This window comes from Schistocerca serialis, chromosome 8 (assembly GCF_023864345.2).
Source record: "Schistocerca serialis cubense isolate TAMUIC-IGC-003099 chromosome 8, iqSchSeri2.2, whole genome shotgun sequence".
Taxonomy (NCBI): domain Eukaryota; kingdom Metazoa; phylum Arthropoda; class Insecta; order Orthoptera; family Acrididae; genus Schistocerca; species Schistocerca serialis.
The window spans coordinates 324,282,113-324,300,806 of NC_064645.1; the positions used below are offsets into that span (position 1 = coordinate 324,282,113).

Consider the following 18,694-nt stretch of genomic DNA (forward strand, 5'->3'; position numbering starts at 1 on the left):
CTTGATGAAACATGGGTGATCAGAATCATTCCACGAACATCTGCTGGAAAACGAATGATGGTACTGACGGTTTTAAAGTTCCCTTAGGAAAAGGTTCTCAGATACTTATTCTACTTGCTGACTCTTCTTCTGATTTGGTTCTTGAGAGTAAACTTATAATTAGGTGTCAGAAAAACAGCAGTGACTACCATTCGGAAATGAATGCTGTCACTTTCAAGAAGTAATTCACTGAACAATTCTTACTATACCTAGCTTCAAAGTCTGTCATTGTAATTACAGTGCCAGTTATCATTCAGCTGTTACAGAGAAATGACCACGTACAAGCACCAGGAAAGGGAATATTGTGCTCTGACTGAAAAATAAAAATATTCCGGACAATATAAGCCAGACTCATGCTGAACTCCTACAGCTCGTTAATTTATACAAGGTATGCAGCAGAACGTACAAATTTGACTTCCTTGCATGTGAATGTGGTCGCACAGTTTTGCATTTACCCACATACTGTCAGTATCATCCAACAGAATTAATTTAAGCACAGGATACAAGCTATGTGGGAAAAAAAAAAAAAACATTCAAGATAACAGACACTGAAACACTTGTACATGAAGCAATAGACATGGTCCACTTCAGCGTGGGCATACTGTGTGTGTCATGCTGAAAAGTTTCAAAAGTAAGACTTTCACAAGGAGGTGAAGATGGATAAAAGCCTTGAACATATCATCCTAAATTTCCAATCAGAGGGTTCAGACATGGACTCAGATAGCATATGGTATTACGATGTAGACTTTGAAACAAGGTAAAGTAATGATCTGTCTTGGTTTTAAATACTCATGGTTTAAAAATATTTTTGTCAACATATCGATTGCATAAACTGTACATGAGAACTTCCTAGCTTTTATTGATTAGAAATATGTAGCCTGTGAAGTATTCAGACTATAATGTTCAACACATTGCCCAAGGCGAAGTTAGCTTTTCCCAACATATTGTATTACTCGTTAGAATGCGGCTACATAAATTTGTCAAAAACTCCCATATTTCGACACATAAAGCCCTGTCATTTTCATGGCACAAATTGGAAAACACCTTAAAATGAAAGGGAGGGTTACCTGTCGAGATAGTGGTGGTTTTCGACATTATCAGTCAGCATTCCTTTGAGTTATTCACAGGAAGTGGTTCATTGTTAACTTGTTCAATGAACCATAAATAGGTTCTCCCACTGTAACGTCGAACGAGTTATTTTCAACTCATAATACCTTGTTGACTACAAAAAATGTGATAACATATTGACATTTTTTACTATATAAAAAATTATATCAGTAGAAGCAGTGCCAACAAATATAATGATTGTGGTTTGAGTTCGAAGTTTATTTTGTTATGTATTACATTTTTTCTTATAATACAGTGCAAATCGCAATAAATGGCAAATACTGCAACTATTTTCGATGATCTTGTCATTAGACAATTGTCGTTTTGAGAAAAATTGTTCTTGACTCTTTACAAAGCCGTATCAGCTGTTCTCACCCTCCGACATCATACAGACAACCGCTGTGGAGCAATGGACACAACCTCAAGACCTAGAAGTAATATTTGTCTCAGGTAGACAAATGATCGAAACCGCTTTTAAAAGGTATTATTCCCTCATGGATTTGAACATATCATACGACGTATTGAAGGCAAATTAACTTGATTTGTCGTCCACAGCAACACAGTTCTGCAACACGGACTTTGTTTGCTTGCTCTCTGCCGCCATGCATGCGCAAATCTCATTCACTCCACGCCTCCCTATCAATCCGCCTCTATGCACGGAAGCAGGCTAACATTCACGAGCATTACAGCATGTACTTAAAGGAGACCTGATTTGCATCCTCTTAGTGGCACTACGCCACTCTTACGCAATTAGCATGAAATTTGAATAGACATCAGCTTTCGGATGTTGAAACACACCTACCACCTTTAGTTGGTTGGTTGGTTTAAAAGAGGGGGGGAAGGGACCAAACTACGAGGATATCGGTCCCTTGTTCCTAATACAACAATGCCACAAATGTGAGAATAAAACAGACAAGACATATAACACAAAACGGAAAGAAAGGAAAAACCACAAGAACATAGGAAAGGCTACAAACACTAAAAGGAACAAATGAGGACAGGAAAACCACAGAGAGATTCTAGAAACAGAAGACAATAAAAGAAGAAAGCAGATTACAGTGGCTGACCAACCAAGAGAAAAAAAAAAAAGGAAAAGCCAGTCACTCTGCAGCACATTAAAACCTCCGCCCTAAAAACACAAGGGTGGAGGACACAGAGGGACAAAGGAAATGTGCTAAAACTTAGATCAAATGATGAAACCCACCCTCACGAATAAAACGTAAAACTAAATCACCAATGAGGCACTATCAGATAAATGAGCGGCAACTAATCCAGTAATCCAAGATTTCGTCGCCGGGCAGTCAAAGTGGGACAGTGCACCAGAATATGGGCCACTGTCAACCGGGTGCCGCACCGACACTCAGGTGTGCCGATAGCTATCCACATTGCACCAGATCCAGTTGAAGATGACGAGGAGATGTCGCTTGTAGTCAGATGAGAGATGTTTAATCATCTGGCTGTGGATCCGATCAGGCCCAGGAGCTGTGTCGGGACAATGTGCAAGTGCACTGAAGAGTTCCCACTCTGTAAATGGGGCGTTATAGGATTCACTGTGGCGTGTAGTGAATGAGAGGATGTTCCCTTCCAGCCACTGTTTGAGTGTGCAAAAGGCTGGGGGTAACTCTCCAACGCAGAGGCTCGAGCAAAGTGCTCAGCAAACTGCTCGGCAATCACATTTGTGTCAGTACGTAACTCGCCATTTATAGTAACACCGGGGACAGCTGTTGGGCCTGGTACCTAAAAAGACGTTTGCTCTTTGCCAGACTTGGGACGGTGACATGTGGCACCCAATGGTGGAGATATATCTCTCCCAACACTCCTCCTTCCGTTGTTTGATAAAGTAGCGAACACAGGCACGGAGCTGTTTAAAGGCTATGAGGCGCTCCTGGGAAGGGTGCCGCTTTAAAGATCACCGACGATCCTTAATTGCTTCAGCGACTTCTGGCGACAACCAAGGGACTGCCTTTCACTGGGGGCACCCTAAAGAACAAGGGATTGCGTTTTCTGCTGCAGAAACAATTGTTGTAGTCACCTGCTCAACCATCACATCGATGTTACCATGTGGGGGAGATTCAACAGCGACAGCAGAGGTGGAAGTTTCCCAGTCGCCTTGTTTAAAGCCCATCTGGGCAGGCGTCTGTGGGCCTGATGCCGGGGCAGTGACAGGAAGATGGGGAAGTGGTCACTATCACACAGGTCGTCATGTGCTCTCCAGTGGATAGATGGGAGAAGTCCCAGGCTGCAATTTAATAAATCAATGGCCAAACAACTACCATGAGCCACACTGAAATGTGTGGCGGCCCCAGTATTTAAGAGGCAGAGGTCAAACTGAGACAGTAAAGTTTCGACATCTCTGCCTCTGCCAGTAAGTATGTTCCACCTCACAAGGGGTTGTGTGCACTAAAATCTCCCAAAAGTAGGAAAGGTTTAGGGAGTTGATCAGTCAGTGCAGCTAATACAATCAGGGGTACTGTACCATCTGGAGGAAGATACACATTGGAGACAGTTATTCCTGCATCGTCCTTATTCTGATAGCCACAGTTTAAGAGAGGTTTTAAGGGACACAGTGTCACTAGAGGCTGAGTTTCGGACATTAACACAAACTCCACCTGACACTCGATTATAGTCGCTATAGTTCCTGTAATATCCGTAATAGCCATGAAGGGCAGGGGTCTGCATTGCTGGGAACCAGGTTTCCTGGAAGGCAATGCAGATAGCAGGTGTAAAGGTTAACAGCTGCTGTAGCTCAGCCAGGCGGTGGGGGAAAAAAAAAACCACCGCCGCAATTCCACTGGAGGATTGACGTCATCGTGAGACTGGGAAGGCATGGAACATTCAATTTGGCAGTTTCGCCTTAGGGTCACCTGCTGCCATTTATTGCCTGAGCAGTCTATATCCATTGTGTCTGAGGGTCTGGCAAGATCTAGGTCCTCAGCGGACACCAGAATCTCTACCACGTCCTCAAACACAGAGCTTGTAGGTAGCGGTGGTGGGGCGTGCCACCTCAAATTCCCTGGTCTTAGGGGTCTTCTTTTTGGGTTTCTCTCACTGCTCCTTGGGTTTCCCTGGCTGGGAGGACTTCACTGCCTCAGTCTCCGGCACTGAGGATGAGCGTGAAGCCCTACGACCAGCTGCTTTTGAGCTCTTCGGCCACTGGCGGGTGTCTTCTTTCCCACTAGCAGAAACTGGGAAGGGAGTGACCCAAGGGACCCCTTCCTAACAAGAGAAGCTGATGAAGACTTATGCTTCTCCAGCTTAGAAGTGGGGACAGCTGTCCCAGCCCCCCACCATCAAGGGGGCAGGTGTAGTCTTCTAGCTCTGAGAGGTTACTGGGGTTGGTGGAGCTGATGGGGCCAGAACTTTTGTAGCGGCGGCATAAGACAATGTCATATATACAGGATGCAGGCGTTCAAATTTTCTCTTAGCCTCAGTGTAGGTCAGTCAGTCCAGGGTCTTGTACGTCATGATTTTCCTTTCTGCAGTCTGGCGAGCAAGGTGAATGGTGCTCTCCACAGTTGACACAGATGGGAGATAGGGCACATGGAGTATTGGGATGTGATGGGCGTCCGCAATCTCGACATGTGACACTAGAAGTGCAAAGGGAAGACATAAGGCCGAACTTCCAGCACTTAAAGCACTGCATCGGGGGAGGGATATAGGGCTTTACATCACAGCGGCAGACCATCACCTTGATTTTTTCGGGCAATGTATCACCCTCGAAGGCCAAGATGAAGGCACTGGTGACAACCTGATTATCCTTTGGACCCCGGTGGACACACCGGATGAAATGTACATCTCGCCGCTCTAAATTAGCGTGCATCTCGTCGTCAGAGTGCAAAAGAAGGTCACTGTGAAATATCATACCCTGGACCATAGCTCTTATGGGGTGTGATGGTTACAGAAACATCCTCCAGCTTGTCACAAGCAAGTAATGTCTGTGACTGTGCAGAGGATGTTGTTTTGATCAAGACTGATCCAGATCTCATTTTGGACAATCCCTCCACCTCCCAAAACTTGTCCTCTAAATGTTCAACAAAAAACTCAGGCTTCATCATCATGAAAGAATCCCCATCAGCTCTCGAACATACAAGGTACCGGTGCGAGTAAGAACCTTTGCCATCCTTAACCTGACGTTCCTCCCATGGGGTGGCCAGGGAGGTGAACGATTTGTGGTCATACTTCTGTGCGTTGAATTGAGCTCATGATCGCTTAGAGACTGCTGGTGTTTCACCACCAGCACGAGATGATTGACCTATGCTTCATCGCATGTCATCCGCCCTGATGCCACCCACCCCGACCAGGTGCCCTCCCCATGGGCGCCACCCAGCCGCAGCAAAGGCCACCTGGCAGGATGGCCACTGCTGGTAGTCCCAACGCCCCAGGGGGATGGGCATCTACACCTTGGCATACATGCGGAGTTAACGGCACAGGCATCAGCAGAGCAGTCCCTGTGTGGTCAGGAGGCTACAATCAACAGGGTACATGGTGGCCTCACCACAACGGACTGGCTTCCGTGCTGGGTATCAGGTGCAAAGAAGTCCATGGTCATCATCGACGCAGGAAGCGACACTGCATAGTGCAGGAGCCAGGAAGGTGCCCTCGCCCAAGAGATGGAGAATGAATGGGACTGAAATGCGACAACAAGAATGGGCTAAAGATCTCAATGCACAATGGACACAAGGCACCATGTAAGGCGCCCTTCCCCAATTGGCTCACTCTTCGGGATAATTTTGAAGAATGGGGGTCATGCCCTACAGGGGACCATCACAAAGGCCGAAATATGAGACTCCTTTTAGTCGCCTCTTACAACAGACAGGAATATCTGAGGTGTATTCTAGACCCCAGACCCAACCCACAGGGGAACCACCTTTAGATTATGTCACACAACTCCTTGCTGTTGCGCTATTTGTTTTTTTCTTTTCTTTTTTTTCTTTTTGGTCAGGGTATTCAGAAACTCAAATGTGTTTTGTGAGAGCTGAATTATTTTTCAGCAGCATAATCAAATTAATGTTTCAGATTAAATATCAAAAGGTGTAATAGAACTGGCACGTTTCTCAGAGCCTTTTACTGCAACTGTTCCACTTCTAAATCTGCCAGTAACAAGCAATCCACGGTACTATGGTGCCTTGTATTTGGTGGCAGAAAGTGTAATTTTCACATAGTTAATCTCATTTGTTGTTGATTGTGCCACTGCCACTGTACTGAAAGCTGTGTTAAATGTTCATCACATCTCCGACTCGATCATGCTATTCATTCTTACCTGAATACATTAATGTCATTCTTATCTGAATACATTAATGTCATGTGATGTTGTTACCACTGTAAAAATTTTTCCACTGTGAACATTGTCCATGACCGAAACCAGTTATGGATACATAATTTAAAAGATAGCACGTATCACGATGCATTTTTCTAGGTACATTAATGCTATTAACAGACGCCTGAAAAAAATGTTAGTAAATTTTGTTTTTGAATACCATAAGATTCAATGTTTTTTCCTTCTCGAGTGAACATTTAAAAAGCATATAATGTGACTGGAGAGAAATATAAAAAAAAAAAAAAAAAAGCAGAGAATTAATTCATTCAAATTAAGCTGTCAAACAGATGGAAGTATGACTTTCTTTCAACAGTATCAGCCAAAAAGAAATAAGGATCATATATATATCTCTGGGATACTGATCAAAACATATTTAGTTTACAAGAGCCACTCTCATGATGGATACTTTGAACTGGCTTCTTGGAGCTCTTAATTTACAAATTCTGACGATTCACCTTTTCATTTAACACATTTGAGACTGGCTTCAGTCACTCTGGATGGGGTAGCTGGACTGCTGTTTTTAGTACATTGTTCAAGAACTAGCTTTGTAGGTGTGAATGCTATAAATGTGTGTGTAGTTTCATTTTAAATAATAAAACTTGGTTTATCTATTCTTTAAAAAAGTAGATATGCTAAATATCAGGAAAAGAAAGATTGCTACCTACTATAAATATGACACGATTAGTTGCAGACAGGCACAATCTGTTGGCAGCATAGGCCCTGCATGCTGCAGCCAGATGGCACACTTCCCCTCCCCCCCTCCCCCTGCCCATACACTGCTATCCCTCCCCCTCCAGACTACTGCTTTCGTTCTATTGACAGTTTCATGCTGGTCCGAACAGCCGGAAATGGCAGTTTTTGTGTGTGTGTGTGTGTGTGTGTGTGTGTGTGTGTGTGTGTGTGTGTGTGTGTGTTTGTTTTCTTTACTTACAAAGGCTGTGGCCGAAAGTTAAGGTGAAAAAGTCTTTCAGGTGTGCCTGTTCATCTTTATGGTAAGTAGCAATCTACCTTTTCCTTGTATTGTTATCATCTCAACCTGGAGTTTCCATTGTTAGATATACAATATGTTTTACTGAATTGGGGGGGGAGGGGGGGGGCACAAAAACCTTGCGCACATCATTCTTACACTTTAATTCACGCGAGTGTGGTACTTTTTGAAACACTGAATCGTATGAAGAGGTACATTACAATTTCAACACCACCAGGATGTTTCTCTTCAGCACAATTTCCCCTTCTGGCGCTTACTGACTTAGGAACACACTTTTAAGGCAAGTGTTGGTCACAATTTATTTCTCAGTTGGTGATAACTTTTCAGCAAAATGGTCGGTCCTAGAACTAGTGACGAATTGATCTCTTGACATACTTTGCCCTGTGTTCAAAGGAATTCTGTAACTGTACAAGATACAGAAACGGGGTGTATTTTTTTTTCTTTTATACATAATCTGTGTCTCCTCATATAGCACAAATGCATGCGTGATGCCCATCACAAACAAATGAAAGAAAAATTATTTCCAGCAATTGAACTGCTTTCTCTTGAAAAAAATCATTTGGTCTGACGTATCCATTCCTACTTTGTGAATATTATAATCCAGAGCTAAGTCTGGTTTTGCTTTAGTCACTGACACTCCTCATGGCCACAGTTATCTCTGCTGCTTGTAAGGTTCCATGAAATAGGCCAAACTGGTAATGGTAACAGACAAATATTGTATTTATTTGATACTATTTGACACAATTTCAGTTCAGTATTCTGTGATATGTTTTCACTGATGATTTACTTGACACACATGGATCACTGCTGTCACAACACTACCTCTATTAAAGAGCAAACTTTTCTCAACATTGTGATTTTTTCAACATATTTAAACTTTAATTATGAAATATTAAGTCCTTCACCCTATTCATTCTGTTTCTGAATAAATAAACAATAACAGGAATAAATATATTCTAACTGTGTTAATTTTTATTTTATACTTTCTAAGAAATACAGACTGAAAAATTCAAAACCATACGAAATGAACAAAATCTTATTTGAAAGATAAAACATGATAATCTATTGTGCACTGCCTCATAATCTTTAGATGGTGAGAATTAAATGGGAAACTTGAAAATAAGAATATAAAGAAAGCTTGAATACCTAGCTGCTTCCATTTTAAATGAAAATTTAATTTGAAAAACTAAACTGCATATTTGCTACATTTAAATTTCCATCACAACAAAAATAAAACTATACATCCAAACAACACTCCAATTATACATCAGTTCTGCATAATTTTTAATATGCACAAGCTGTAGTCAGTTATTGGCTGAGTTACTTGCAGTTTTTCTTTAGATTTTGAATGAGTAATATGATGGTTTATTGTTGCAAATACACTTTTATCTTGCTGAGTTCTTTAGTTACAAGTTGTTAAGATGAGGAACAAAAATTTATTCCTGTGCTGTATAATGAAAAATACAATTTTGTTAACTACTTTTACAAGATATAATTTGGGGTACAAATGGAATATTATGCAAAAACAGCACATAATTTCACATAAACCAATGTGAGAGTCCTTAAACCAAAATTAAAATGACTGAGCCTACAGAAGAACTTTGAATCAGCATTACTGTGGAAAAGTACCAAAACTTTGCGACACTGTATCAACTCTCTTTTCCCAGTTTGTTTATTCTTGTGCTAAAATAGCTGTAAATTGTGCTACCAACACAACCAACTTAAATAAATCTATGATATTTGGAAAGTTGACATTCTTATTGATCTACTGAGGCAGGTGTTCATATCTTGCACACAAACCAGAAGAATATAGAGTAGTTGTATCTTGTAGCACTGCAGCAAGTTGAAAGCCTCAAAACATATCTTGTGTCCCTCCATTTTAGACAGAGCAGATATTCCCTTCTTCCAAAATCATGTCCTTTTTTGATACTTGGCTTTACAACCATACACTGAGAGAGTTGTTTTCTGTTAAGCGCCCAAGTGCCTACTGTCTTTGTCTTGTGTGCCCATAAATAGTCCAAGTAGTTTTTTATTAGTTTATTCGAAAGTGTCACAACACCCAGCTCCTGTACCACTTTCCCAGCATGAACCTCCATCCTTAACACATATCCAGTCAAAGCATTACAAACAGTTTATGCCAGTTATTTGGTCTGCTTTACACGTAAACACAAAAATATACTCATCCTCAAAAGTCACACATTCCTTATCGACAAGTCATGGCAGAGATTATCTCGTATCACTACTTGTACTTTCCTCTTCCAGTTGCAAGTAAAGTGAAGAAAAAATAACTGTCTATATGCCTACATATGAGACCTATCCCTTACCTTCATGGTTCTGGATATCCTTCATTAACTGTCAAATATCCACAATGAATAAACAAAGAAGAAACGTTATTAAAATAGTCAAAAATTGGGTGAGTTTTGAACAATGGGTCCAGATTAGGCTGCTTACAAGGAACATATTTTTCCATTGTTGATGAGGTCCAAGTTCAAACTGCTTGGAACCTATCACAGTTTAACTGTTGATGCTTTTGACTAATAGCCGCTGATGTTTGGCTTTTTCCCAAGGGAAATGTGAATGATTACAGCTGATTTTATTATTTCACCTGGCATAAACAATGAAATATAATCAAGCTATCAAGTGGTGCCTTCACATGAGCCTTTCCTGAAAAAGAGGGAGCAGGAGGTGGGAAGTTGTTGTACACAATACAAATTTCTCATCCGCTGTCTCAAGTCTCTTTGACAATAACAGTTTTGAAATTGAAGGTTCAACAATCTTTCTCATCTACAATTAATTTATAATACTTTTTATTACCAGAATTGTTTTACAAATGTTTATTCAAGTGATAAAATATTTCAAACACTTCACTACATTATTTTATTTTACTTATTATTTACCTGACCATTCAACCCCACAGAAATCTGGATCAGTATCAGAAATTCGAGTTCTCCTGGAATCATCAATTCCTTCTCCCAGTGCATTCAAAAAAGCATCATCAAAATTCGCCATGTCAAAACTATGTAGAGGGCAACGAAGTACAGGTAGCGGCCAAACCAGCATGACACTCAACAAAGTGTGGCATCAAAGAAAGCTCTGTTGTGAAATACAGATAGTTCATAATTAAAAACTACATGGTAGCACAACGCAAAGACCGTTTCTTGTGCAGTCTACGTGGATACCAACAGAGCGCAGGAAGCACAATGGTAGGTGTGAATCTTTATGCACAGCATGAGCACCAATCAGTTGCCATTCACCTGGTTAACTGCTGCTGCAGGTTCAGTCTAAAGGCATTAAATGGAAAGTTGCCTATCACTGAACAACAATTGTGACAGGAAATAAGAGTCTTCCATGCTCTCCTGTTGAGGATAAAACTACAAAAGTCTAAATGGTGAACCTTATCACTAATGTGGAGGGCCTTTAGTAATTGAATCCTATTAACTTGCTATGTAGACATCAGACATCACCACAACACTCAACAGCAGGGGTGATCATCTGTACTTTACTCTCCTGATAAGGGAACTTTGTCATATGCACTCTACATCATCGAAATAACAAAAAAAGTCTGTCAAATTTCTTTTCCACAGACTTTACGACTAATCTGTTTGTTAACACTGACTACTGGGTAGTACAAGGCTCACCCATTTCAAACTGCAGTAGAGAAAAAAGTTTTTCTTGTCATCTTCTTGACAAACTGATGCAACAGTGGGAATGGAGAGGCAGGCATGAGTAGAGGTTAGAGCAAGTCACTGTAATTTACTGGCAATTGTGTGAAACTCACTAAATTTTTATCCCTAAAAATATTTTGTTCGACAGTTACTTTAAATTACTTCAGAAGTTTTCTTTTCTTTTTAAAACAGCCTGCTCTGTCCATTTATGAAAGTTATTGTAAGCAAACAATCTCTCATTACAGTACTTTCTGGCTTGCAGTTTCCTGAGTGTGTTTCAGAAAGCAGACTGGGATTACATACTGAACAATTTTTCTGACAGTTTTGTTAACTCTAGTGATGTTCTGACAGACTTGAATTGAAACTGCAATGTTATCATTTTCCGCAATTTTATAAAGGCAAAAGTAATTTAATTCTTTGTTGATGACTGGTACAAAACAACAATAAAAAGAAAACATTCTATTGATATCCTAAATATTGCTTGATGAGGTGTGTGTGTCCTTTCCGTACAGCCTAGCCACACGTGGTTGTCACATCTGTAGTCACGAGTTACTCTTCAAATATACCAAGGATATCACTGAGGCCTTCAAAGACCAAAATTACCCTCCCAACCTTGTTGAGAAACAGATTCCCTGTGCCGTGTCTCTCCCACCACCTACCACCTCCCGCACATCCACTATCTGGCCACAAATGAGTCCTCCCCTCTGACCCACAACTGGAGCACCTGAACGACTTTCTCCGCCATGCTTTGGACTATCCTACTTAACTGAGGAATATCCCATCCACTACCCTTCCCACCCATCCCACAGGGGTATTCCCCTCCAGTAGAACTAGTTGCAAGACCTATCCATACAACTTCCCACCACCACTTACTCCAGTCCAATTACAGGCATCTCCTATCCCATCAAACACAGAGCTACCTGTGAAAGCAGTCATCTGATCTACAAAGTAAGCTGCAATAACTGTTCTGCTTTCTACATAGCCATGACAATAAACAAGCTGTCTTCCAATATGACTAGCCATTGACATACTGTGGCTAAGAGACAGCACTGCCACCTAGTTGTTGAACAAGCTGCCCAACACAATGTCTTCAAAGCCCATGCCATCTGGAGCCTTCCTACCACCATAGCTTTTCCAAATTGCACGTGTGAACTCTCCCAGCAATATATCCCATGTTCCTGTAACCCCCAAGGCCTCAACTGTCACTAGTCCCTGTCCTCCACCTATCTATTCCCTTCCCCGCTCCCATTCCAGCACTACACAGTCTTCTATATTCCACTAACACACCCACTAATCTTTTTTCCCCTTTATTTACTTCTTTCTTATCTCCTTTTCTGCCCCCCCCCCCCCCCCAACTGCACCTAGCAGGCCTACTCTCTTCCCCACCACGTCTCTGCATGTTCCTACCAGCTGCACTACACACTCCCCCACCCCTATCCTGCTATCCCTCCCGTTCCCCATCCCATGCCCTGCCTTTTCCTTATCCCCACCATCCATGTGATATTGCTACTCCCATCAGGTGCAGTTTCAGTCCATTGTTGAGCCTCAGTGGCCAGAAACAATGTGTGTGTGTGTGTGTGTGTGTGTGTGTGTGTGTGTGTGTGTGTGTGTGTGTGTGTGTGTGTGTGTTCTATTTTGCAAGGTCCAGAAACAATGTGTGTGTGTGTGTGTGTGTGTGTGTGTGTGTGTTCTATTTTGCAAGGTCTTTTGGCCAAAAGCTTAAATGTGTACCATCTTTTCACTGTGCCCGTCCACGACTCAACGCACTTTCTGTATATGGTGAGTAGCAATCTCTTCCTTTCATATTATTAATGTCACTCCATCCTGGCTTTTCCATTTTTTAATTCATTAATCTGTTTAGATCAGCCTCTATATTTCAAATTAATATGAATACTTTCTTTATGGTATTGAAATTTCCACAGCCCATCTTTTTTCAGAATCATTCAAATCAACGATTCTGAAAGGATAACATGTTTCTGATGAGACACTAAAACATACACTAACTTCCACAATATGTGCCAACTAAGTGCAAAATGCCTCTTCTATCCAAGCTTCTGCAATACCATGACTGTACAAAATCATCAGAAATATACAACCAAAAATGCTTCTAATCATGCAGGAACTGAAAGGTAGATAATATTTTTTACCTGGTTGTTTCTCATAAGTAGAAACATTGTAGCAGTAAACTGTGCTATCCATGCAACTCGCATATAGTCTCACATTGCCAGGATCAAGCAGCAGATCTGTAAATCCATTTTTTGATGTTCCTCCAGCATATGGTAAATGTAGTTTTGGTAAAGGATCCCTCTTATATGCTGAATAATTCTTTCGTAAATCCCAAATTTTTATTTGTCTGTGGAAAAGGTAAAGGTATTAAACACTAGACTATAATGTGACATTTTATTTTAAGTATTTACAGTAAATTAACTAACCCATCTCCAGCTCCACATGATATTAATGTATTTTCGTCTTGAAATACAAGTCCTGTGACACTATCTGCACGTGATGGCAGGAGACACTTAGTCCTCCGACATTTTGAAGCAGTACCTGCTACAAGACCTGTTGGTATTTAAATTTTATTAAGTTGAAAAACAATAATATTATATAATGAGAGAACTAGTTTTAAATTCATAGGAGTCTCTTTAAATTTACTGATAAGGTCTACAGCAAAAAATTTCATACAACAGAAATAAAATAAAATAAGCTGACAGCAACATTAAAATGGACACATTATCTCTTGATACATCCACTCCATTACTTTGAATCAGTAAGAGTCTGAACCTTCAAGCACAAAGGGTTAACCGAGCGAGGTGGCGCAGTGGTTAGACACTGGACTCGCATTCGGGAGGACGACGGTTCAATCCTGCATCCGGCCATCCTGATTTAGGTTTTCCGTGATTTCCCTAAATCACTCCAGGCAAATGCCGGGATGGTTCCTCTGAAAGGGCACAGCCGACTTCCTTCCCCATTCTTCCCTTATCCGATGAGACCGATGACCACGCTGTCTGGTCTCCTTCCCCAAACCAACCAACCAACCAACAAAGAGTTACATGTCTCTGCCAACCTTAGTGATCATAACATTACAGAACACAGCAGCAGTGTAGCAGATATTGGTAAATGCTGTCTTTCACATAACTGATAGCTAAGATTTATTGAAAAGTCTTCCTCCCAAGGATCATTCACAACTGGCACAGCAATGTAGTAAATGATAGTGGTACATGAAGTCCCTACTTGATATCTTCATTTCCCAGATGCAGAAATAAGCATCCTATGACACTTCTAAGGAATCTCTTCTCTGTACTCTTCTGACCTGTTTTATTCATGTCTAATGTTCACTCACATAACAGTAACACTGGCACTATAATCACTCTCATAAATTTGAGCATTATTCTCATCTGCTTGTTTCAAAGCTCTTCTTGATTGTGTCCCTAACACATCAAAAGATTTTAAGCCATGTGTCTCTTTATTGCAAAACTATTAACCAATCCGAAGTATCTGAAATGGTTGAGCTGTTCTGTTAGACTTAATAATCATCTTTGGCCAAATAAATTTGCTTCCTTTGACTGTTATAATCTCAATGTTAGTCATAAAAACAATTAAATTTTACTTATGCTAGTACTCCTGTTCTGTTAAGCTTCCTCCAATTTACTCAATATTACTTGATTATTGGTGAAACAAATCATACCTAGAATAATGTAATTAATTTTAAACAATGTAGGTAAACTACGTCCACCATTTAACTACAATGGTCTCAATATATCATAGACAAGTAAATGGGAGTGAACACTCATAACAACGGCCTTCAATTATTCAGCCCATGTTCTCACTTAACTTGTGATACCCTGCAGGAAATACTTTTCTGCTATACCTGAGATAATGTTTCACTGTCCAACAGATTTACAAAATCAATTAAAGCGGTGCAAGCTGATAAGTTATACTTATGCAGTTTCTAGAAGATTTTCCACAGCAAATGCGCAACAGCAATGTATACCGACAGCTACTTCAGTGCCCGGCAAGAGGGTCCATGTGCTCTGATGGTGTCAAAGAGTTATGCCGATGTCTGTATAACTTCCAACATGACCATTCAACCAGAACAAGTAGCCACACAATAACAAGTAGCCACACAAAGTTCTAGGTGTTCGCCATAGGATTAAACATCAATAATAAAATCCAACAATGGAAAATCCAGGATGGAATGTGACAACATTAAGAAAAGGAAAGTTGCTACTCACCATATAACGGAGATGCTGAGTCGCAGATAGGCACAACAAAAAGACAAACCAGTTTCAGTTACCTTAGACTGCAGTTGGTGTGGTGAGTTGCATTTGCATGAGAGAGAGAGAGAGAGATTGGCAGTGTGTGTGTGTGTGTGTGTGTGTGTGTGTGTGTGTGTGTGTGTGAGAGAGAGAGAGAGAGAGAGAGAGAGAGAGTGTGTGTGTGTGTGTGTGTGTGTGTGTGTGTGTGTTGTTGACGAAGGCCTTAATGGCCGAAAGCTATCATTGTGAGTCTTTTTGTTGTGCCTATCTGTGACTCGGCATCTTCGCTATATGGTGAGTAGCAACTTTCTTTTCCATAATATTGTTACAATAATAAAGTCCACTATCTCTCTCTCTCTCTCTCTCTCTCTCTCTCTCTCTCTCTCTCTCACACACACACACACACACACACACACACACACACACACACACACACACACACACACACACACACATACTACTTTACATACAGCAACAAGATGCTGACAAATGCTATGACACTTGATAACGGCTGAGGTTTTTCTGTGCGCTTTTTGGGACCTACACTTATTTCATTTCTGGGTGTATTTGAAATATTAATGTAAATATGTTTATGCAGTTAACTCTAATGACACATCAGCAGTTGGGAATTGTCATATTTACACATCAGAACTGGAAAGTATAATTGGAAAAAGCAAGTACCTGGTAGATGATGGCTATTTGATATGTAATTATCAGGTTTACACTGACGAGATCCACTGGCTGTGCGTGCATCCCATATCATGATCATTCCATCTCTTCCTCCAGTAGCAAAAATTGCTGTACAACAAAAAATAACATTATGTAAATATTTTTAAGAACTTAAGCGAACCATGAAACATCCTGACAGACCAAAACAGTGTATCAATATGGAACTCTGATGTGGGCCTTTAGCTTTCATAGGTACTGTTATGAGCGATCTATCGCACTCCTGGCTCACCTTTACAACTTCAATTCTACTTTACAAGTGCTATAGAAGCTCTCCAGTACACTATGCTGACCTAGTACTACTTTTTTCAATGTTGCAAGAAAAAACAACTGACTGACATGGGACATCATCTTATGTCTGTAATCTGCAACCCTATGAAGTGCACAGCACAAAAATTCCCACTGTACCACGTGGTAGGGTTTCTCCCCATCATATTCACATATGGAGCACTCATTAACTGCCTCTGTACACAATGCAATTAGTGTAATCTTGTCTTCATGGTCCCTATGGGAATAACGCCTCAGTCTGCCCATCTTTGTATGCATTCTACAACCCCTGTTCATCTTATTTGGTAAGTGTCCCACATACATCAACAATATTGTAGTATGGGTTGCACAACTGTTTTTAAGCTTATAGGCTTATAGTATCCAACCAACTATTCACAGGTGGCCATCTTCTTTACCTACTAAATCTATATGATTATTCTCTTTCATAGCTTCACACATTATTAGACCAGGTATTTGTACGAATTGACTGATTCCATGTGTGACTCACTGACACTACAGTCTTGATATATCAGGTTTTTGGGTTTTGTAAAGTGCACAATTTTACATTTCATAGAATATCTGGTGTGTGTGTGTGTGTGTGTGTGTGTGTTTCCTTTATCAAAATTCTTGCCTTTTGACAAAAGCTGTAATCCACAAGAAGAATTTTGTTTCTTTTCTGATGTTCACTGGAAATGATGCATATGCAGAACAGTATTGGTCCTAATGTTTGTCCCTGACTAACTTGTAAGTTAATATATTTTTGATCTGATAAGAGTGTCAGTTCAGAAATAGTTTTGCTTTACGTGAAATCTAATATTTCTGCTGCTGGTATGCTTCATTCACCGCATAAATGACACCACTGATTATCTAAGCTGAGAGGATCTAACAAACCATATTACTTTGCCTACCCTCTCCCTCACTACAGGTACATCCTTTCATCAGGGATCTGAGCCACTTATCATTCCTTTTTTACCTTCTCCAACCTCTCCTCCCCAAGAAAGCAATAGGATAGTGTGCCACTTACAGAGTCGAATCCAGAATTTTGGTCAAGGGGGTCAAAGTGTTCTCAAAGAAATTTTGTATCACCATGCCATCTCCAAGTTATCAACAGTAAACAAAGGAATTTCATTATTCTATTATAACACCAACCACAACAGCAAGATAATTTGCCTCTGGTCACTTTTACGTATATCTATTGGATGTGCTACACATTTTACCTCGTGAAGGTACATTATGGCCAGTAATTTTGACTCCTAATTCATAAACCGTAAAAACAATGTTCCTCGAGAGGAATCATAAAGAGAAAACAAGTTTTATTTGATTCAAAGACCATCAGATTAATGGTGCCATTACTGTTAAGTAATCAATGTTCCATGAAGAACCACATGCAACTATTATTGCAACAACAGCAACAATTTTTTTCTCTAAACCAACCTTTGTCCTTTGGCTTGAAAGTTACTGTCTTAACACTGCGAGTGTGAGACTCAAATTTCCCAATTTCCTTCATCTGAGAGTTGGAAACATCCCAGAGAACTGCAGTGTTGTCTCCAGATACACTAACCAATTTGAATTCCCCATCCATCCAAGCAACGTCAAATATTGCGTTATTGTGGGCTTGTGATCCTGGGGAAACAATGACAATATACTCTTAAAAATGAGTTCACAAAATAGAACAATAATAAACTGCAAGAAATCTGACACAGCATACCTTCCATCAGATTACTCTTGGATTTGAGTCTTGTGTTCTGGATAGCAATCTTTCCATCTTCATCTGCCAATGCCAGAAGATACTCATAGTTAGTTACACCACAAAATCTGCAGGCAAATGTAGGAGGTACAACAGCAGAAGAGCCTCTAGAGTCTCCTGTTTCATAGCACTTCAAACGCTTAATAGCGAAGTCATAACCGACAGAAGCCCCTTTGAAACAAAACAAAAACTCAAAGATATTACTTTAATAAAACTTCCCTAGGAGATTAAAATATGAACACAAAAAGCAATAACAATTACAATATGAAACTTTGTTACAATAAATGTTATAGTAAAAATATCACACATTAAACATGCTAATAACATATGAAACTCAAGCCACATATTCCGCACAAAATAGCCTTTACAATGACATCACCTCGTTATTATCTGATATGCCTGTTACTTCACTGAACATCCTACTGCCCCACAATGACCAATAGTAAATTTCATCAATATTTATTTCCGACCACAAAAGATGTAACAAAATGTAACTATATCATTAGAATGTAAATTTCTTCAAATACACCACAGTTCTTGCAACACAGTACACTGGCCCATTACATGTACAACGAAGAGGAA

The 18,694-nt window shown here is 40.3% G+C and overlaps 1 protein-coding gene across 2 annotated transcripts in view; it reads right to left on the bottom strand.

Moving 5' to 3' along the window:
- The window catches only part of LOC126416181 (protein lethal(2)denticleless), a 54,858-nt gene that overhangs the window by 12,781 nt on the left and 23,383 nt on the right, over window positions 1-18,694 (bottom strand). For both annotated transcript variants that reach the window (XM_050083762.1, XM_050083761.1), the window contains exons 2-6: window positions 18,074-18,283; window positions 17,800-17,988; window positions 16,054-16,170; window positions 13,549-13,675; window positions 13,264-13,469 (exon numbers count right to left, since the gene is read on the bottom strand). In XM_050083762.1, coding sequence (XP_049939719.1) covers window positions 13,264-13,469; window positions 13,549-13,675; window positions 16,054-16,170; window positions 17,800-17,988; window positions 18,074-18,080 — 646 coding nt within the window. In that variant the 5' untranslated portion in view covers window positions 18,081-18,283. The remainder of the gene's footprint in view (window positions 1-13,263; window positions 13,470-13,548; window positions 13,676-16,053; window positions 16,171-17,799; window positions 17,989-18,073; window positions 18,284-18,694) is intronic.